Raw genomic sequence first — 22,143 nt, forward strand, 5'->3', positions numbered from 1 at the left:
GGGTTTGCACTGGGTCGTGGAGGAAGGCAAGTAAGGGACGCCCGAGTTTGAAACTCCTGTCTTATCTGTGTGTCACTGACCTTCCAGGGCTGGAAAGGGACCCCAAGGGCTGCTCATTAGAAAGCATCCTGGAGATAAAACATCAGATGATGGTGGGTGTGACGTCAGGAGGGGACAGCTCACAAGACAAAAGCTGGTCAGAAGTTAGGGGGCAGGTGGCCGCAGCAGGCATGCACATCGGAGTCCGAGCAAGCACACAGGAGCCAGAGGTGGGGGCACACAGCTGGCTCGGGACAAGCCCTGCAGGGGGGCCATCTCATTCTCAAGGATGGCAGGACGTGGGGGGAGGAAGGCCGGAAAGGGACAGGCTCCTCGCGGACAGTAGGGAAGTCATGCTGTGGCCCCGGGCCTACCACCGCCCCTCTGCACCTTGTCCGGGGTCCCTATCTGAGGCCTAAACGTCCCACAGCCGGGAGAACCGCGGTTTACACCCCACCTCAGCTCATGCTTCTCTGGGCCTGAGGGAGGGCACACGGCAGCCTTTTCCTGGGGGCCGGAGCGCTATGTCACTGGTGGGCTGGTCGCTGGCACTTGTCTGGAGGTCCCCCGGGGCAACCTCCCTGGCCGGGCCTTAGCGCTGGAGTCCTTGGACTTCGGCACAACCCACCTGCCCCGCCCTGACCCAGCGCGGGAGTCCCGGAGGAGTGGTTTCTGAGCTCCCGCCTCCCAGCCCCGGGAAAGCCGCCAAGCGGAAGCCCACGGGGGCTGCAGAAGTCGGCCTGCAGATAGCAACAATGGTAGCCAGGAGCCTAGGGCGGACGGGGGAGAAAGATGCTTACAAAGATCGGCAAGACCGGGGAGGTGCAAGGGCAAAGCAGCCTGGAGACCCTGCGGGCAGGAACCGAGGTGCTGGGCACATGCAGAAGCAAGAAGCGACGAACGCTTGTCCACCGCTGCCCAGCGCCGTCCACCGTCACGTCCAGGAGGACGGCTCAGGCCCAGTGCGGCTTCTGCATGCACCACAGGACTCAGAGCCGGAAGGAAATGCGGACTTTCTCCTAGTTCCAGTCTCCCTACGTGGGAATACCCTCAAGGATCGCTCTCGCGTTCACCATTACCGGTTTCGCATGCAAAGAACTGTTTAACATACACTGGAAACGGGCCCTCCTTCTTTAAATGGTAAGTTTCGGTTATCTGGAAGATTCAGCTTTGTGAAATTCTTGACTCAGCCATCCACCGATAAGTGAGGCTTTAATGTATCCCGGGTCCATTTCAGAGACTCACACCTAATAGGACGAGACCGTGTCTGGGCACTTCTCCGCCAGCTCTGAAAGGAGGTGATCAGCAGAGTGACTCACGGACGGTGGCGTGCAGACGGGGAGACAAACGAGCGAGATCTGAGGACAGCGGGGCCAGGCCCGTGCTGAGTCACTCGGTAGTTTAGAGAAGTCACTGTCCAGCAGAGGACAGCACGGCAATGTCGGAAACCAGCCCGGACAAAACCCGGAGCGCGCGGGGAGGCCGGCGCGGGGTGCCTGAGGGAAGCGGCTCTGACACAGGCTCGGGGGAGGCGGCCGGCGAGGCTGCGGTCGCGGGACCGAGCTGGCGGGAGGGGCTCCGCTGGGTGCTTTCCTGTAAAACCCGTTGCCTCGCTGACGCGTGCACAGTGACTTGGTCAAACCCGTCTCCTCGGCCTTCGCTCTGAGGACGAAGACGACGGGGCCCTGTCACCCTCGAGAAACCGTGCTGCGTGCGTGCCGGCGCCTCGCCGCAGCTTTGTCAGGGGTAGTTCTACTCGGAGAGGCCTCTCCCGCCGCCTTGGGTCCGCGCCTGCACGCCGGCCCCTGGGTTAGGTTCTTCTCTGTGCTCGGCGTGTCAGCAGGATTTGTCTCTGATCTCAGAAGGAAAGATGCTAATTGGGTCTTCAAGTGATTAACAGTCAACCCATAAAGCGTTCAGAGCCTGGACCCTCCGGTGTGCTCAGTGCAGTGAGCTCTGGGAGTGGGGGTCGCCCGGAACCAGCTCCTTCCCGTCAGGCCCTGGCCAACGAGTGGCCAAGACACCCCAGCATGGCCGGTGGCCAGCACGCCGCCGCTCATGTCGTCCATCTGCTGGACGCATCGTGGGACTGTCCAGGACCGCAGACGCCTCCCCTCTCGGGAGGGGTGAGGCCGACCACTCCTCAGGGCACCGAGCACCCAGGCCCAGGGCCACCTAGGGAGCAGAGCAGGGCTTGCCTGGGGTGACGGGGGTCTGACAAGCCCCCGTCAGCCCTGGGGCTGGGCGCTCAGCAGACAGACAGGCCTTGCTTGTCAGACGGTCATGAGAACTTGGTCAAGACACAGTAGGACGGGAGACAGATCTCCCGGCCCAGCTGTGGAGGTGGGGGTCCCGCTGACAGGAGGAGGAACATTTGGGACAAGACCATCAGGTGTAATGACAGCTGTGACTGCCTGAGTGTCCCCTACCCCCAGGCTAGGCTCCCGGTCATTCAAACCTCACTTGCCCAGTGACAAGGTGCCCAGTTCACAGGCGAGAAAACCGAGGCTGAGGAGTGAGGCCACCTGCCCCAAGTCACACAGTAAGAACTGGGGAGGGGCCCCCGGTCCAGCCTCGCCCAGGGGTGGGGACGGCGACTGCTCCCTGTGGGGTGCTGGGGGCACCGGGACGCGCCCGCCACCGGCTTGTACAGCAGAGAGGGCTCCGGGCGCCAACCCCCGAGAAGACAGGCGGAGAGCAGAAGCAAGCCACCGAAGGCCTGGAAAGCCCACTTGACCGCCCCTAATTTCTATATTTAACAAAGTAGCTTTTAACTCAAGTGGGGAGGCCGGGGAAGCAGGCTTCCGGGCTCCTTTGAAGGCCACTATTTTGCTGTAAGTACCTCCAGTCACTTCTGCAATATGAGATTTTTCCCCCCATCATCTGAGTAAATCAGGGAAATGCGATCAAGCTTGATTTGAAAATTCTCTGAGAAGCACAAACTGCCCTGCAAACGTTTGAGTGGTGACTATAACTACTGTTGTCATTACCGAGGCCGCAGAGTTAGGGCCGTGCTGGCTCTGCAGACACACGACGCTCTGACCTACAGCCTTCCCCGTTCGTGCAGATTTGGAAGAATGGACGCTTGCTACACCGGCAGTTCACACGGCTCTGCCTCCCAGATCAGTCCTGCAACCAGTTGTGCCTAAACTGGTTTGAATCACAAGCCCGCAAGTATTTCTGTATTTAGTGATGAGGCATTTACCATTACAGAAAACCTATTGTTTTATAGAAACAGCAATACTTGCTGGAAAAAATGTATTTTACTTAGAGGAAATCAAATGAGCGAATAGCAGGGGAGACGTGCAAACCAGCAGAGCGTAAAGAGCGTGCGGAGTGAAAGAGCACACTATGCTGGAAGCACGCGGTTTGGCTTCTGTGACAGTCTTTATGAAATGCTAACACTTATTTATTTGGTACCCATGATGGACGATCTGAGAGTTCTCAAAGGGAGTTTTAAAAATGTGCACAGCATAGTGCATTGTGTGAATTCACCGGTCACGGACGCCAACAAGATCAACATTTTTCTAAAAAGATCCCCAACGTGAGCTAAGGACAGAGGAGAGACAGGGGACCAGGGCTGAGCAAGGGTTGTGCGCCCGGCTCTGGATTGTGGGGTGGCCTGGGGCGCGGGGGCACCTAAGGGAAGACACAGGGTGTGAGCAGAGTCGCTGGGACGGTCGCTGAGGGCCCGTAACAGACGCACGTTCGTTCAGCCCCCGACCTGTATTCACCGAGCGCCCGAGGGGCGCCCGACAGTCAGGCACCCGGGACGCACCGTGCCGCCCAGCGAGGGAAGGGCTCACAGAAACAGGCGCTTCTCCCCGCCTGGGCAGTGCCGGCGGGGGTGGGACATCCACGTCCCGCTGGCAGGAAGGGGTCCTGCGCTGATTCCTCGGGGGGGTGCACCCTTTGGGGGAGATGACAGAGGACCCAGGCCAAGCCGTGGAGGCAGCGGAGGCCGAGGCGCCCTGGAGGGGGACCGGGGGCCCAGGAGGCCGGAAGAGCCCGAGGTCAGCGGGTCCAGTGGCCAGAGGCAGGGGACAGGGAGCCAATCCTTCCAGGCACAGTCGGGACCCCTGTGCGGCTACAGCACCGGGACCCCAGCCGATGCTCTTGGGCCACGGGCACCTGTGCGTCGTGACTAACTGGGTGACCTCTGCAGGGAACAAGGTCGTCCTGGACAGAGACCAGCCTGGAGGAGGAACCAGGCTCTCCCAGGTCCCAGGGGTACAACGGCTGCCTTTCTGGGCTCGCAGCTGCACGTGGCTCCCCCGTCAAACCCCACACACGGGGCTGCCGGAAAGCTGCTTGCTCACGTTTGTGTGCGACAAACACAGGGGACTCGTGCTGAGCACCAAGCAGGAGTTTTCTTCTTCAGTCCCCTCGGCCTGTGCCTGGGGGTTCAAAGGCAGATGAGACACGGCCCTGTAACAGCGATCAGAGTCTCCTTCAGGGACTGACTTTTGTCTGCAGAATCCTGCCTGGGTTGCGGTGGGCAGAGAGCAGTGAGGAAAGCCACTCAGAACTGCCTTTTCTAAGGGCCCCGTGCGCCCTGAATCGGCTAGGGCGGTGGCCTGGACCCCGGCCCGGACCCCGACCCGGACCCCGGCCCTGCCCTGCTTCTCCACTTGCGGGTTTTACTCTTGTACGTCTGTGCTTGGGGAACTTCGGGCAGGCTGGGCACCGTTTTTCAAAAGCAAATAGATAAGTGTACTTGCCTGTGAGGCCCAAGGCCGTGGCCTCTGACTGCTGGCTTGGGCCGCGTGTGGGTGTCACACGGCTAAGTGACGGTCACGTGGGCGGGGCGGTGAGGGCCAGGAGGAGGTAGACACCTGGCAGCCGCGATACTCACATCACCTCCAGGCGGGCTGCCCTGGAGTCGTTCCCGCCCTCAGAAATAATTTCGCAGGTGTAGTCTCCGATGTCCCCTGACCACGTCTGGCTAATGAGGAGGGACCCGTCCTGCTCCACCACGATCCTGGAGCTGCTGGATGGGGTGATGACCATGCTGTCCTTCTTCCAGACGTAGCTGTGGGCCAAACAGAGAGGCCCGAGTCTGTTAAAAAGCAAACAGCTGACGACCTTGTGAACACAGTAAAAAGCACTGAACTTCGTGCTCCTTTAGAGAGTGAACGTTACGATGTGTGAATTATAACTTGAAAAAAAAGCAACCAGATGTCTTGGCCACAATACAGAGATGCTGAACTTAAAACAGGACGATGAAAATAAGTGTAAACATTCATCTGTCTTTGGGTTTAGGACGGGGCGTCTGTGAGCCGTGGTCACACCTGTCACTGTGACAACTGTACCTCCTGCTCCGGGAGGACAAGGGTGCCGCCTGCATGGGAGGCAAGGGCTGTTAAAAACATCCCCAGGGTGGAACTACCCAACTCCTGAAAAAAACAGATCACACCCCATAAACGTGTTTTCTTAAAATCCAACCATTCCGGCAGCTTGTCCCTAAAACTGCATTTCTTTCTCATTGAATTCTTGATGACGTTTTACACTTTTCCTTTCAAATGTGCACACGATTAAAAGCCCATCTAGCCTGTGGATGTCACTGCTAGATGGGGTGACAGTGAGGGCTTTCTTTCCAAAATGTGCCCCGTTCTCTAAAGGCTTAATACGCCCAGGGCGCAGACACTTACAAACCGTGTCTGCAAGTCCCCAGACAGGGCGGGACTGGCTGCGCGTGAGGAAGTGGATGGAGCGCTCGCTGGGGGCGGCATCCAGCTTCCCTCGTCCCTCAGGGCCCCTGCTGGGTGGGGCAGAGGACCCTGGGCAGGGGGCGCCCAAGGGTGAGCAGGCTGATTCCTCTCAGGGAGGAAGCGACACTTCTGTCTGTTTAATCACATGTAAAAGCTACGTGAAAACCCCAACAATCCAAGGGGGTTTCCCGTGGGCCCTCAGAGAAGCAGAAAACCGCCCCGTCTGTCCTCGCTTAGTCTCTCGGCGACACTCCCCAGGCACTGAGAAACGAGCGCATTCTCGTCCAGAGTCCTGGATTCTCTAGGCAATCCCTCACTCGTTGGTTGGTTGGTTGGTTTCTCATTCGACATTCTGCTAACTAAACCAGACTTGGACTTTGAGCTCCGGGGAGCTTCAGAGAGGCAGGCAGAGCGGGGAAATTAACGGCTTGACAAACTCCTGCCCAAGAAGAGAGAAAACGGCTTAGTGTCGGAATCCGGTGACGCAGGCGCCTGCAGTCACTGCCCTCTCCGCCAGGCGAGGTGCTGCAGAAAGCAGGAGGGCACCTGGACTGCACCGTCCGGCTGACCGTGAGAAGCTCGCCCCCAGCATCCGCCGGTGTCTGCTGCCAGTGTCTCCCTGGACTGCCACATTCCTCCTTGTGACCTTCCCAGTCCAAGTCCAGCCAGGACTGGGCGTCCCGAGCCCCACAGGGAGCCCCCACGGCACCAGGTCCCTCCTTTTCACGCGTCTCCCCTAAACATGCTGAATAAGCGAGGCTGCCTTTCTCCCACGTGGAGCCCCCTCGCCCCAGGGCACGGGGACGCCACCCTGGGACCAGAGAGCCCCCGGGGCCCAGCGCAGCCCCAGCGCAAACACCACCGCAATCCCAGCCAGTCCCTCCAGATCGTTCTCTCATCAAGTATCGGCCTCTGACAAGTACGCTTTGCAGACAGTGTATTAACCTCGCAGAAAAATCACGGACAGCCACACTGAAGTCATGAAGTGGAACACGGCTCACTGTAAATAATACATAAGGCCGGAGTGGAAAATGGGACTTGTGTGATGAATGATGGGACCCGAGACCGTCAAACACCAAAACCAGGGCTCCGTGGCTGCAATCGAAGCTCCCCAATTCCCCCTTCTCATCGCGACTTCAGGCCCCCAGCTCACAGCACACGAATGAACCCCAAACGCTGTAATCGACCCAGCTGACCGGAGAGGAACGCGGGGGTCGTGCGTGGCTCCGCAGTGCAGCGTGGCCGTGGTCCCCTTAATCACCACGAGGTCCTCCGGAGGGTTAACGATGGACGTTCGATCTGGGAAGACGAGACACAACTCAGACAAGACTGCACGCTTGGCAGTCTCCTCCCCGGGGGGTAATGAACTGCTCATCTAACATCAAAACCTCCTGGTTGTCTCTTATCTTGGCCACCCGAGCGTGGTGGAAGCGCTCAGAACGGCTCAGGGAACTGAGCGCGAGCCCGCCCACATCCCGGCCAAGGGAGCAGGTCAGTCTCGCCCTCTCGGGTCATCCCAGAACCTCTGGACCCTCGGGAAGAAAACGAGGGGAGGGCTGCATGCAGGTCCAACGGGTCCCACGTGCCGAGGAAGCACCGGTTCCCTCCCGAGACCGCCACCATCCTGGCGGTTCCTGCTGCCCACCCCGTGCTCGCTCACTCTGCGAGGCGCTGTCATGGGCGCCGTGTCACTGGCACCTAACAGTCTGGGGGTGCTGGTGCTGGGCCGCTACTGCTCCCAGGAATCGGGCAGGAAAGCGGGTGCTCTGAGGTGCAGGGTCTTGTCTGATTTTAATTCTTGATCCGGTTTTCTTATGTGCTGCTCACACAGCTAGCCAGCCTATCAGTTGTTACTCGAGTTAGTTTGGGATAATATCCCTGCCTACTGACTTTAAAAAGTTAATCTTCTCTCTTTCCTGAAACATCCCCACTAAATCTTTGAATACATTTTCTAATTACTCTTTCAGAAGCTGGAAAATTAATTACTCAGCAGATTTCTATAAATTAGTTGTAAAAATGATGATTCTCCTCTGATTAGATTAGCGGGTCCGAGCGCACGGAGGCTCCCCAAGCACAGACGACACGGTGATTAAACCATCTTTAACAGAAGGTCCCACGGGGCTGTGGTCCTTACTCCACACGGTCAGCGCTGCGGACGCGTCCAGGGACCCCTCCGTGTTGGCTGCGTAGCAGGTGTAGTTGCCAGCATCCTGGATGAAGACGGGGGTGATCTGCAGACCCCCAGACTCCAGGAGCACGAACCTAGGGATCCTCACAGAGCCACTGGCCAGAATGCGGTTTCCTGAGGAAAGGCAGAGGACACGGGGGTGTGAGGGAAGGCAGGGCTGTGCCCGCACCCCCAGGGAGCCGCTTGAGGACGTCACCAGGAGAAAGTGCCGACCCTGTGCGCAGAAACAACCAAAGCCATTTGCTTCAGCGTCAGTTAGAGCAACAGAAACCAAGACCATCCCAACCATCCAACACTGAGATCGGGCTACACAAACGGTGGTCTGTGTGTGTGACTGGTACCGCTGGGCGACTGCGGGCTTTGTGTTTGTATGCATTTGAAAATGTCTTTATAAAGCGATTATTACATTCTAAATCAGGAAAGAAAAAAGAAAAGGTATTAAAGAGTCCCCTCCTGATGAATCAGAAGCTTCCCAGGTCTTTCTGTCTAAAAGCCGTGGTCCAGAGCACCAGCCACACCCGTGAGAGCCGAGGAGCCACCAGGCGGTCTCCTGGGTGTGAAAAGACATACGTTTTGACGTTAGACCCAGAGCTGGTCCTCCAAGGACGACAAGTTAATCTGTATGGGAACAAACCCAGCTGAGCTGGTATTTGTTAAGGATGGACTGCGTGTGCTGTCCAGCCGGTGACAGGTGTGCCTGACGTGTAGACGGCACTGTGGGAGCTGAGAGAGGGCCTGGGACACACCAGCACGCTTCACAGGGTCTGAAGACACAGCCGGAATGCGTGTCAAATTCTGGAGGACCAGACGATCCTGTGCCAGAAGCATCTTTCTCAAAATGAAAAAGGATATGATCCTGAATTTTGAATATTACCAGGGAAGAACGCCTTCATTTCACACACAGGGAGACCGCGGCTGGAACCCAGAACCTGGCGTCGTAAGGAGCCCACTGGCCGAAGGCACCAGATGAAGGGTCGACAGGAGGGTGATGTTCGCACATTTAAAGGAACATGTTTCCTAGACCAAGAGCTCCGTGAAGCTTAGGGGGCCTTGCCCGTCTGACTCCCCCCACACCGTGCCTCTGGCATCCGGCACCCGGCAGGCACTCAGTCCACAGCTGTCTACTCTTCACTGAACGGACGGGAGTGAGGGGGACGGACTGGACCCCCGGCCCACCGGCTCACCTCCCAGGCCCGCCCAGGCGCAAGCCGCCTACCTCTCCTCCAGGTGATGGCGGGCCTGGGAGCCCCGGACACTCCACAGCTCAGGACGGCCGTCATCCCGTCGGTGACCGTGGTGTCCACGGGCAGCTGGGTGAAGGCTGGAGCAACATCTAGGCAGAGGGGGCGAGGAGTGACACAGTCAGTGTGCTGTCCCCGAGAAACGCTCTGCCGGCCTAGTGGACGCATCCACACGGGCTTCTGTGGGGCTGGTCACAGAGACAACTGCAGCCATAAACAGTGGAGCCTTTTAGGAGTGATGGGACCTTCACTCTCGTCTCTCCGAAACTGCCTGTCTGTGCTTACGACCTAAAGAGACAGGCGGTCCTGTGAGACAGTGTACAAGCTGGCATCAGGGAGGGCTCAGCCAAGCCTGGACTATGCTACCCACGACCACACCCGAAATCCCCGACCCCGATTGCGCCCCAGACCTCCCAGGTCCTGTGTGGGGCCCTGAGGAGCCTCGGCTGCCGCCGCCAGCAGAGGAGGCGGGTGGGACACAGTGGATGCAGCTGCCCGCCCCCTCTTCCCCGCCGGGCAGCCCCTCCGCAGCACATCCCCGTGCCCACCTGGGAGACGCAGGGGCCTCCCCTCTGGTCTCGAGGCTCCTGTCGTCCCCTTGAGCCCCGTCTGCACCAGGCACTGGGGGCGCAGGGAAGGCTGTAACGACACCTCACAGGCCCCTCCTCGCCTTCCCCAGGGCTCTGTCCCAGAGGAACTGACAAAGATGCTCAGTAAACGCTTGCTAAGTGACCGAACAATGATTGTTTTCCACATTACATTTTTCTTTCATTAGAGGTGCTTTAATTAAAAAAAGAATCCATTTTGCAAAGCCCTGTACTTAGAAACAGGTAACGTAGCATTATCATTACCACTTGTTTATTTGTTCGCTCTCCAGTTGTCATGGTAACCAGGTTAAGTAGCACTTTCAGTTACATTTACCAGACCAGCCTCCCAAGACCCTGCATGGATTCCATTTCTCCATTTTGCTGAGAAAACTGAGGCTGAGCGAGATCAGGTGGTCTGCTCTGGGCCTCTCACTGCAGCAGGGTCTGCAAACCGCCACCTCGGGCCAAATCCAGCCTGTCGCCAAATTCTGTAAATTCTACGGAACAGCCGGGCCCATGGGCTCAGAACCGTCTGCGCTGCCTTCAGGCTATGACAGCAGAGGTGGGTGGTGGCCGCGGAAAGCACGGCCCTCAAAGCCGAAAGCTGGGGCCATCTGGCCCTTCACAGAAGCGGCTCGCCCTTCCCCGCCCCACAGCACCCTGGCCCCACGGGTCCAAGATAGGCTTAAGCCATTCTAGTTGATAAGACTCAGTTTCCGGCTGAAGTTCCCAGTTTTATTTCTGCAGCTTGAAGCAATCCTGGTTTCCTAGGCTCCACAGTGAAGGAGAAATTCGACCCCAGGGCAAGGTTCAAGGAAGTGGCCCCTAGTCTACCAAAACGCATGCATGAATCTTTAAATATTTTGTTAAATATTAAGTATTTAATATTTAACAGTTCCGGCTGACAAAGGCCGCTGGCCATGCACACACTCACAGGGACTTGCTTTCTCGAAAGGCTCATGAAAGGGCAAACGTGAAAGGGGGAGTTCCACAGCCACCAAATCCTGCTCTGTGTTAGAACAGTATTACGACTGTGGGAGACTAAAATGGAAACCCACAGACACGATGAAAACCTTTACCTTGATTCTACTTTTCAGACGGAGAGCCGAAATATTTCTGTTAATGGGATAATAAAAGAAACTCACAGAAGAACTATAATCGCTCAATAGACCTAAAATAGAGCATCTAAGCAGATGGGGAAAAGCACAAAAGGGCAGGTGAGGAAGGTGCAGGTCACTTAGCAGGCCTTCCAGCTTCGTCCAGAAAAACGGGGACTTGATCCTGCTTCTCAGTAGAGCAATGCCCTCAAGTGCGAGGGAAATCGAGAGCCAGAGGAGCCAGGGCTGGGGGACGCCTGGGATGGGGACCACTGGTGTGTCCGCTGCTCCCGGGCGTCGGGGGAGCTTCCACAGGGGACCCACACGTGGGTTTCGTGGTGCCTGAGGTGAGGCCCTTCCTGCGGGCCCCCTCCGGCCACAGCACCCTGTCCGCCTACCTCAGGGGCTGAGCAGATACGAGCATTTTCTCGTGTGTCTACAGGGTACAGGCTGGGAAGCCGGGGCGTGAGGGTCACTCAGGGGCCTGGCTCTGCCACCGGGCAGTACTCACTGGTGACGTCCAGGTAGGTGCAGGTCTGGATCTCCCCGCCCTCGTTCCTGGCAAAGCACTGGAAGATCCCAGAGTCCTCGGGACGCAGCTTCTGGATGCGCAGGCCCCCGCTGGGGAGCTCTTGGTAGCGAGGGTTCCGAAGTGCGCTGACGGGCACAGCATCCTTGTACCACTGCAGGGCAGGAGGAGGGACCCCTGCGCAGAGTGGGAAGAATTGGGCATTTAAAAACGTCAGGAATTCCTTACGTGAGGACTGAAGTGAAATGTTTCAAAGGCTAAGACGGCAGCATCTCGATGGGCCCCTTCTCATCTGGCGGCCCTTCGAGCTCCCTGTAAGGTGCCATTTTTCTCAGCTCATGTGAAGAAGTCATCGAGAGGCACGAAGGAAAGAGTGGAGCCACCCCTGGGTGCCCGGGCTGCAGACGCCCCAGCCCTGAACCTCACCCTGTCTCTGTCTCCTCACGCCGAGAAGCATGTGGTCATGGTGACCTCCAAGGCTGATGTGAAGATTAACTGGGTCAATACATGTAAGACTCCAAGTACCCAGCACACAGCACGGTCTAAGCGGCTGGGCATCACCGGTTAACACAACAGTGATGGGCTGGGGAGCGGGCGACGCATAGAGTGACCAGCGCATGAGATGCGTCTGGCTATGGCTGAGGAGACAGAGAGGTGTGAGACGTGGAGGTGGGGAAGCTGCCATGGCCTGAGATCCACGCTGCTGCAGCACGTGGTGATGGCTCCAGTCCTGCCCCCCAGGAGGGGAGGGAGCCAAGATCTCGGCCAAGACTGTGACCAAGAGGACAGAGTCAGACTGAGGCTCCATGCCCAGCTCCTGTCCCCAGTGCCCCACCCTCATCCTGACGATGTGACAGTGAAGATTAAGGCCTTGGCTCAGGGAGCCGGGAGCTGCGCACGGTCTAGCCACCTGGAAGGAGTGGAGGCTGTGTTTGGGGGGGCGCGCATGTGGTGGACCAAGGACAAGGTCATAAGGGCAGGACCCAATTGTAAAGGAAGGGGCTGTCCCCAGCCCGAGAGCAGAGGGCGCTCACCCCCCACGTGGCTGTGGTCAGCGCACACGGCCAGGTGGTGACACACACACGCACTGTTCCCTGGTGGCCTCACTGCGAGGGAAACGCAGGCTCCTCCTCTCGGGCTCTCTCCGGGAGCCTTGGGTAGCCAGACCGTCCCCTTCTCCTTCTTCCTGAAGCCAAGGAGGGTCAGGCCACCGAAGAGGGCAGACAAGAGAGGCCGTCCATGAAACTGGACCAAGGCATGCAAGACGAGGGTCCTGAGCCACAGTGGACACAGTGTGCTTGTTGTGGGGCTGACGGAGAAGTGCAGAACATCTGGATCTCAGATAGTTCCGTGCCTCAGTTTCCCTTAATACACAATGAAAAAATAAAGCCTCCTGACACGATTCATGGTGAAAGGCACCCCCGTCCCTGCCTTCAGACCCTGTGCAGGTGTAGGACGTCTTCTTTAATAAATAAACTTACTGCTGTGGAATATCTCAAGATAATGTATTCTTAGATTCTGTTCTTTGCCTTAATTATGTTTCCTGTCACTTTTCATTAAATCAGGAAATTAAAAAAAATCCATTTCAAGGTAAAAGCATAATGGATTCATGTAAAATCTCATAATAGCAATTATATGATGTAGCTTTCATAGAGAACAACCACTTCGCACGCTGCTATAGCTTCACTGTCAAAATTAAAAGAAAGCAGTAAATTACATGATGCCGACAGAACGCTGAGAGACCCGATCAGCACGTATTTATAAGCCTGTCTTTAATGAGCAGCTTACTCTGCAGAAATCATGCAAGAAAGAGCGTTCTCTTGTCAAGGGGGGAGCTTAAAATTGTCGTTTATTGAAAAACAATTGTTAGCATGTAGAGGACTGGGAGTATTTCCATTTCGGGGCACTTTCATGTCATGAACAGAAATCTTACCCCGCGGCACTGCGGACTCCCGCTTCTAAAATATAAGCGCTCTAAATATTTTATAGCTTCACTTTCACAGAGTTGTTGGCCTTAAAAAGCTGGTGTTTATACCGAAGCAAGAACAATGCAACCACAGGAAGGAAAATATTTCCACTTAAAATTCGCATCACTCTTCTCTCTGCCACTCCTGCACCTCCCCCGGGAGGTCCTGCTGGAGCAGATGGGTAACAGCGGCCGTGCGAGGGGCCAGGGGCTGGGGACCAGGAGCACGAAGGAAACACGTCTGGCAGGAGCGGCCATTGCAGGAGGAGGACAGACAGGGAGGGTCTCAGGGCCACTGTTCCGAGCGGCACCACCACCTCTTTCCAGAAATGAAAAGTGATGTGGATGGACCCGCCGATCATCGGTTCGTTCCAGGTCCCGGAGCCTTGGCTCTCAGGGAGAAGCCAGCGGTCGCAGCCTCAGCACCCACTCTGGTAGCTGGAGGATGTGGGTTCGGATCCGGCCTCCAGCACCACGTGGCCCTGGGAGGCTGCCCATCCGGTGGTCAGGGAGCAACTCCTGACCCCAGGCCCTGGGTGCCGACTTCACACGTGTCTCCACTTCCTGGCTCTGCGCCCTGAGCACGTCACTTAGCTCTGCTGTCTAAGGGTCTGTGCTCCTGTGTGCAGTGAGGCAGTCACCTCTCTGACGGAGCCGTTCTGAAGAGTCACCGAGTTGTTAGTCATCCTTACCCCCCAAGCTCTTAGAAGCAGACACCCACCCTGCAGACAGACCAGTGTAACAGCAAAAGGTGCTTTCATTTCCTGACAAACTCCAGAGCACTGATGCTAATGGAGCTTGGGGCGTTGGGCACGAGGGCCGGTGTGTGGAACACGAGTCGGGGTCGGCGCGCTGCAGGGATCGAGGCAGGCATGCGGACAAGCAGCAGAATTCCCTGAGTAAGTGTGGAAACGCCCACCAAAGCGGAAAAGGCAGAGAAACGGGAAGAGCTCCTGTCCAAAGGACTGAAAACAACCTCTCTTCTCGCAGAGCGGAGTGCTCGCTGTTCCCAGTCACCCCGTGGTGAGAATGGGCTTCCTGCCCCAGGTCCTGGGGGGTCACGATCCTGCAGGATCGAGCCCTTGAAGGGAGTTGAGGGGACAAGACGCCGTCCCTCTGCCGGGACGGCGGGGTTAAGACTTCCTTGCTGTTCCCGGGGGTAAATGCTGTTGTCCCTGCTTTGCAGGTGAGGAACACGAGCTAAGCGAGGCCAGGTGCCTTCCCAAGGTCACATGCTCAGTGACCGAGCCACAGGCCCGTCTCTAAGCATCGCGGCCAGCGTGCCCCCACACAGAGGGCGGCCCCGCCAGGCCTCCCGCAGCCGACCCGCACTCACCCGCGGCTCCGCACACCAGGTCCACGGACTCTCCCACATCCGCCGACATCCGGCTCGCAGGCTCAGCGGTGAAATACGGTGGCTCTTTAACCAGGAAAGAAAAACAAAACAGCCCCTAAGCAAAGACTGGCATATTTCAGAAGACCCTTATGGCCTAAGAGAGTTTGAACTCCTTTTAAAAACTCTTTCGGCAAACCTCATTAGTTACCAGCGTGCACACAAACTCCGAATTCAGTGAGCCGAGGCCAAACGCAATTTATAGTCTAAGGTTTCAGAAAGCAAATTACTGCTCAGGGCGATGGCTACTTTTCGGTTTACGGGCCTGAATCACGGAGTATCTTAATTCACACGTAGAAGGACCGTCCCACGAGGGTCATGAAGGCTCTATTTACAGCACCCTGTTCTGTAGGCTAGTTTGCTTCAGTGTCTAAACCAAACCACAGCTCACGGAGCACGTCAAGCAAAGCGCCCCCGCCGGGTGCCTGGCCTGCGTCGGGGAGCAGGGCGGCCCACTCACACATCGGTTAAGGTCTTCACGGCTCTTCTCCAAAATGCAGATTTAGTACTTAGTGGAATATGGAATAACAGCGAAGAGAAGAGAGAGACCGGGCCTCTGGCCCCTCTTCAGAGCCAAAGGAGACTCGGCCACTTGCCCGTCTCCAGGTACCCCGCTCGCCCATTCACCAACCACCAAAACAGTGGTTGAGTCAAGCAATGAATTTCCTCAGAGAGTGAACTGCAGTGTTTTTCTCGGTTTATGCAGCAGAACTCAACAGTGGCACGGCCACGCTCAGGAGTGTGACGGTGGCAGTGATGTCATTACCACGATGACAAAAGAGCGCTGTGCCCACTCGCTGTGGGACAGCTGCTCTCTGGGCGCGGCCTTCCGGTGGTCTGCTGTCCCTGTGAGTGTGTAGAACGTGGGTGATACAGGCTGGCATGCCTCCTGTATCGACTGTATGTTTCAAACAGGGCGGGACCTAACAGAGGAAAAAGAGACATGAACACGTGGCATCTCAAAGAAAGGGTGACGGAGACGAGGCTGAAGGCTGCTGCTGGAGGAGTTGGGTCCCACTCCTGAGCTACTGGCATCGCTCCAGCAGGAACACGCTGCGCAATGAGCCCCTCTGGCCGGGGCCACGGCTGCAAGTTCACTAGATGGAGGCAGGGCCCCTCCTTGGTCGTGTGGGCGCAGACCAGGCCTCAGGAGGCACGGAGAAGAGTCAGCTTCTCTCTCTCCGACCTGGTCTTCATCGCACACTCACGTGCTCTCACGCATCTTCTTCGGTAACCACGGGAGCGCGGTGGCATCTGTGCTCTAACTGCGCAGACGCTGCCCGCCGCCAAGGCCCTCGCGCGCAGGCCCCGCCCGAGTCATCAGTGGACTCTGAAGCCAGGATCTGCCCCGCGATCCCACTGAAGGGGTGCGAGGAGAAGCGAGGTCAGTGAAGTGTCAGCATCTGGCTGTGACTGACCACTGCTTTCCTTTTCCAAATTAAACATGTTAGTTTGTGATCGTGGGAAGGTCCCAGGCGGTTGTGAGAAACAACAGAGGAAGACCCCAGGTGTCCTCTACTCGCTTCCCCAGCGGCGGCATCTGCCGAAGCACAGTCCAACGTCGCAGCCAAGACGCTGCGGGCGAGACGGGCGGCCCACGGCGCTCACCCTCCCCGTCTTGCTTGTGCGTGTGCGTGTGCGTGTGCACGTGTGTGCACGTTTGGACCCATGCACTGTCACCACTCGTGCAGGGCTGCATGTCCACACCACCATCAGGGTGCAGGACGGGTGCCCCCCCCAGCGTCCTCCAGGCTGCCCTCTGCCACCACGCCCACCCCGCCCCGGGCCCCTCCTGCACCTCTGCCCACCCCTCACCTGCTTCCCGTCTCTAACGCTGGCTCTCCGGGAACACTACACAAGTGGAACCGTGCAGCATGTAGCCTGTTTCCCCTCAGCACAGCTCCCCTGAGATTCACCTGGGAGGAGTTACACTTCGATGGTGAAAATCCACACACATAAATGCTCCACGTCTCAGGACCAGACACCTCCCGAGAGACGCATCTCTGATGCTGTCTGGCGCCCTGGCCCACGTCCTGGTGCTGCTCTTCCTTGATCGGCAGTGCCCGGGGCCTCCCCACGCGCCAGGGAGGGTCCCCCCTGGGGCCAGAGACCATGGGCACTCCTTACCCAATGCCCAGAGGCTGGCCCGACTGACCAAGGCTTGGCCCTGGGGCTGGAGGTGCCTCAGGGACCGTGGGTCGAGCCATGACCACGCCTCTCCGAGCACTGCCATCCCCACCCAGGCATCACCCTGGGCGCCTGGCACACGTCACCGCTCCGTACTCCCTGTAACACGCTCCACGGCAGGGGGGACCCTGCCAACATGACTAAGGCTATCGACCTAAAAATGGGGAGTTTATTTTAGATCAGCTGCGTGGGCCCAGCCTCATCACTGGAAGCCTTGGAAGCGGAGAACCTTCTCCAGCTGGAAGCGGGAGCGATGGCAGGAGGGGCGTTCCGAGAGGACTCGGCTGCCGCTGCTGCTGTGAAGGCGAAGGAGGCTGTAACGGGGATGTCAGCATCTCGAGAACCCGGCCATGACCCAGCCAACGGCCAAGAAGCAGAGGGGACCCTGGTCCGCGGCCACATGAACTGCCAGCCGCTGACAGAGCAGGGTGGACTCTCCCAGAGCCTCCAGGTGAGTGCCCGGCCCAGCACAGCTTCGCTGTCGGCCTCGGGACACCGGTCGCTTCCAGCTGTTGAGCTGGTGTCGTTCCGCACGAGAGCGACACGACGGCCGTCCGCTCATCCGAGTTCCTCCGCGTGGAGCGTCCTTCTCCACCTGCCCTGTGTGCGAATTCGGCTCCATCTTCAAGTCCCGTCCTCATATCCCTTCTGTCGCAGAGCCGCCCGGCTCCTCGGGCTGGGTCTGCCCCGCCACGGGCCCCTCGGTGCCGAGGACCCTCATCTGCGTCATCCGCCCCCACGTTGGTCTCCCTGCCACACTGGTGGCTTCTCCAGGGAAGAACTTGCCTTGGTCATCTCTGTTTTTAGCCCCCGGCACAATTTCAGAGAAGACACTTGGAAACCACCTCCCGGAGAAGCCGTGGAGGACATCACCAAAGCCCCGGGGACCCTACACTCCCGTAGGGGCGGAGAGACAGACGTCTCACTCGTCTTGCAGGCCCTCCTCCCTCCCACCCCGGCTGGCACCTCCACTTCGTGCCCCCACGTGCCACGCCCGCCCGGGAAGGACAGGTGGGGCAGCAGGGGAGGCAGGGCTCGAGGGGGCCTGGAGAGCGGACGGCCTGTGGGAGAGCTCCCTGCACGGCGCCCCTGCTCACCTCGGGGCGCCGGGAGCCACCCAGGCTGCGTCCAGAAGTCAGCCATCCAGCAGCGTCTGGGGTTTGCCGCCCACAAATTTACTTTTTCTTTCAGGAACAGCTCTGCCACATCTCTACTTTGAGCTTCACTCAGCGATAAGAAGCCACCCGGGTAAGCTCCACCATCGCGGTGAGACACCAGTAACTAAGCTTGGGTGCTTCTGATATGGGTCGTACGTGAAAATCATCAGAAAGAAAGACATCTTAGGTTCATCCTCAGCAGGTAGGCCGGAAGGCCCCATGAGGAGAGGGCTGTGCTCCCTGCAGGGTTCTCCTCCGGCCTGAGCTGCTGTGGGGGCCCCTCTCCCGCGGTGCTGGGAGAGCCCTGCCCCGCACAGCCCGGGGGCCCTGCACTCGCTGTGCTGGACCATGGAGCCAAGGGGCCGTCCTCCGCACAAGCCCGGTGCCGGGGACCACCCTCCCCCCCCGCCCCAGGGCCCAGCACGGCGTCAACACGCAGCCCCCGCAAGCACTCCCGGAACAGTGGGGGCCTCGGGGGTCGCCCCTGTAAGGCGTGGGAGCAGGGAGGGCGAGAACGAGGGAGAGGGAGGAACCCGTGTCGGGAACAAGCTTGTAAGAGGTGCTCAGCTCCGGGAGAGCAACTTCTCGAGAGCGGTGTTGGTATCAGCTGAGAGATGTCACTTGCTGTTTTAATAGCACTTAAGAGATGGGAGTTTCTGAGTGGCGAGTGTATAAAAAGTCAGAAGAGACTTGAGACAGACAGAAAGCTCTGCACAGTCGTCACTCTGCCCGCCGGGGGTCTGGGTGGGAGGGAAGGAGGCAGCGGGTCACGGGATGCGCCCGCGAGCAGGACACGCGTGTGCAGGCTGTGCTCTGCGTGGGACCAGACCCACGGCCCGGGTGGGGACGGACCCGCTGGGTCCCACCGCAGCACTGGTGAGAGGCTCTGTCGTTTCGTTCACCCCGAGAGAGGAGCGCTGCCTCCGCGGACGGCGGGCCGCCCAGGCTGCAGGGGCAGCGGGCCCACGTGGGGGACGCGTCAGGCAACCATCGCTGGTAGGTAACTAAGACAGTGCGACGTGTCATCAGGGTCCCGCCGACAGCTCCCACGGCTGCCACTCCAGTCCTCTGTGACCCACACCGCTTCAGACAGTCCTCACCATCCGACTGGAGTCCCTTTCTGCAGTATGGACGTTCACAGTGTGGCCTCCGAGGCCCGCGGAGGGTGGTGTCGTGAGAACCTGACCCCGTCCTGCCTCCAGAGCCCATCCCGTTACGCGCGGAGCATCCCCGACCTGCCAGTGTGCCCCCTCCCTGCAGAAGAGCAGTGGGGACGGCGTCACTCCTCTCCAGGGTGGAAGGTCCGAGAGAGTCATAGAAGCAAGTGGGGACAATTGAGAGGAGTCCTGAGGGACACGCGGACCCACCAAGCAGAGGAGCTGGGGCCCGGGGGAGAGGCCACTCCTCCCAGAGCGCTCACGGGTCTGAAAGGTGACAGTCAAAGTCTCGGGTGGGCCTCCCCAGAGACCTGAGCCCCCCTGGTGGGCACCCCGGCTGCAGGGGCCAGAAGAGGTAGGAAACAGAAGGGAACAGACACTCAGGCTGTGCGGGGGCGGGGGGGGGAGTCGTGCTGGGAGGCCGGGCATCGGCCCTGCCGCGTGCGGTGTGGGGTAGGGGGTGGGAGGTCATCGTGCAGGGACTGGACGGGCAGGTCAGAAGATGGTTGAGAAAACAGCAGCAAATTCCATGCAGGGCAGGTGGTGAATGAGGTGCCGGAGACGGTGGATGGCGAGCCCCGGGGGCCATGTCCCTGTGTGGGGAGGGTCACACGGGCCCTTTGGCAGGTGCCACGCTGGCCCAGTCAGCCCCCAGGTGCTGTTTGACCCTCAGACAGTAACCAATGTGGCAGGAGGTTGGCAGGGGGGTAAACAGCCGGGCTCGCCCGCCCATCTCCACAGTGCAAAGCCAGGGTAAGGGAAGCCGGTGCGTCTGCTGTCTCGCATCTGTGTGCTCACAACCACAGCCCTTCTCATGGTCCTCCGGGGACCGTGCTGTGACCTGAGAGCCAACCGTGTGTCCTGGGACACCCCGCTCCATGATCGCAGGGCTCAGGGTCCTAATCCCCCAGGTCACTCGGCATCGACAGAGGCTCTCCAGGCTTTTCCTGGATGATTCACCCACAAAATCCCACCTGTCACAGCAGGTTCTCGTGAATAAGGGGATTTAAATCAACACCACAGAGAAGCCCGTGCGTTCGTGTAGCTTTAAAAGCCAGATCACGGGGAGAGGGAGCTCAGGGGAAGACAGACGCAGTCGGCCCTGGAATTCACGTGCAGATGCGAAAGCCAAGTGCGTGTGGTAGATTTAAATATTTTTACAAAGGAATTATGATGGAAACACAAGTTCCAGTTTACAGAGAGATAAATTTTCTTCTCTTATTTAAACTACCTTAGGATGTTTTTACACGGTTTAGTCCTGTCTACCGGACATTTACACGTCACCCGCTTTAATTTGGGTTCAGTCTGAAAGGTGCTGCGCTCACAGAGCTGCAGCTCGCCCCCACGGAAAGGTCGTATTTAGGTCTTGATGTCTCTTCAGTACGGGCGAGAGAGGCAGCTGAGAACCAGCTCGGGTCTCCAGCGGAGAATCGGCAGTGATTTGCGACTCGAAACCGGCTTCTTCTGATGCTTTTAAAATTTGTGCACGTCTTTCAGAGGGACTGACAGGCTCGCATCACGTGAATTTGACAGAGTCATTTTCAGGCCACAGAACCACTTCCCAGTGATTTAAAGGCATGTGACACGTGCCTTTTATGCAGTATTTCTTCTCACTCTTGCTAATTTCTGATGAAAATACAAGGCTTTATCTTTTTGAAACTGGCCACATGGCAAACTGCAGAACACGTCCCGCGAGGAGCTACCTCCCCAAGGGCTTCTGCGCCTGTGACCTTTCCTGTCTCCATCCCCCTTACTCGCCAAGAGGAGGGGGCAGAAGTAGAGATTCCCCTCCTGGAGTCGACCGCCCTCTAGGGCAGCTCTTATCTGCAGTGGCCACCACTCTGCTAGACAGGTCACTGCGGTCGTGATCACAGCCGCGTCAGAGGCCTGGAAGTATTACAGGAGCAGAAAAAAATGACAGAAATAAAGGCCCTGGCCCCACAACTTAATGCAATCTTATCATAATCTGAAAACAGACGGCGGGTCCCCTGAGTCACTGGACAACGCACGCTTCCTGAACACCAATACTTTCCAGCACTTAGAGCGGCTCTCGGGGGCCTAGTTTTGGCTCCTCCTTCTCCCTGGTTTAAGGGGCATCTCTGTTCTCACTTCTTAATCTACCGAAAGGTAACATCCAAGACTTTCTGACTTTCTTCTGGGTCAAAAAGTAAACACTAGTGCTAACAGATTAATCTTTGAACACCGATCACAACAGCCAAACGAGAGTTACAGGAAAGCCTTGTGGCGGGAAGGCCAGCACAGGAAGCTGGGCAACACGCCCCGGATGCCAGCACTCTATTTCCCAAGCTCTACGGCTGGAAGATTTCAGACTGTTTCTTGCACATTTTCAAAACATCGACTGTTTGACTCAATGCATTTATACTCTTGGGAAGGAAGAAAAGGCAGAATTTGGGAGGTAAGTTCAACCACACCACCATTTGCTGAATGAAAGGTTAAGTCAGTGAAATACAGGTGTTAACTAGGTAGTTTTCATGGCTGGTGCTGGGGCTGCCCCCACCCCCAGGAAGCCACACTGCGGTCCGTGGGAGCGTTACCTATGATAGAGAGGAAGGCGCTGGCTCTGGCTGGCTGAAAGCTGCTCCCCTGCAGCGCCGCCTCGCAGACGTACAGCCCGGTGTCCGCTGAGGTCGGGTTGCTGACGGTGAGGCGCCTCCCAAAGCTGTGGAGCCCGCTGGTGACTGTCACTCCGTTTCTCTTCCAGGTCACACTCAGCTCCTCCAGAGGCCTGTGCGGAGGAAGGGTGTTAGGGACCATGACTGTGGATCATGTTGATGGCAATCGTAATAATTTCAGGCATTCAGCACGGGCTTGACGAAGCTAATTCTACCAGGAGCCGCGGTGGGCTGAACAACGGACATTTAAAAATCAAT

General features: G+C 58.0%; 1 protein-coding gene across 5 annotated transcripts in view; it reads right to left on the reverse strand.

Annotated features, from left to right (window-relative positions):
• The window catches only part of SDK1 (sidekick cell adhesion molecule 1), a 719,511-nt gene that overhangs the window by 181,815 nt on the left and 515,553 nt on the right, over nt 1–22,143 (reverse strand). For all 5 annotated transcript variants that reach the window (XM_072943395.1, XM_072943396.1, XM_072943397.1 and 2 more), the window contains 7 exons: nt 21,808–21,998; nt 14,695–14,778; nt 11,375–11,569; nt 9,155–9,271; nt 7,885–8,052; nt 6,947–7,049; nt 4,895–5,071 (listed from right to left, as the gene is read on the reverse strand). In XM_072943395.1, coding sequence (XP_072799496.1) covers nt 4,895–5,071; nt 6,947–7,049; nt 7,885–8,052; nt 9,155–9,271; nt 11,375–11,569; nt 14,695–14,778; nt 21,808–21,998 — 1,035 coding nt within the window. The remainder of the gene's footprint in view (nt 1–4,894; nt 5,072–6,946; nt 7,050–7,884; nt 8,053–9,154; nt 9,272–11,374; nt 11,570–14,694; nt 14,779–21,807; nt 21,999–22,143) is intronic.

This window comes from Vicugna pacos, chromosome 18, assembly GCF_048564905.1.
Source record: "Vicugna pacos chromosome 18, VicPac4, whole genome shotgun sequence".
Taxonomy (NCBI): Eukaryota; Metazoa; Chordata; class Mammalia; order Artiodactyla; family Camelidae; genus Vicugna; species Vicugna pacos.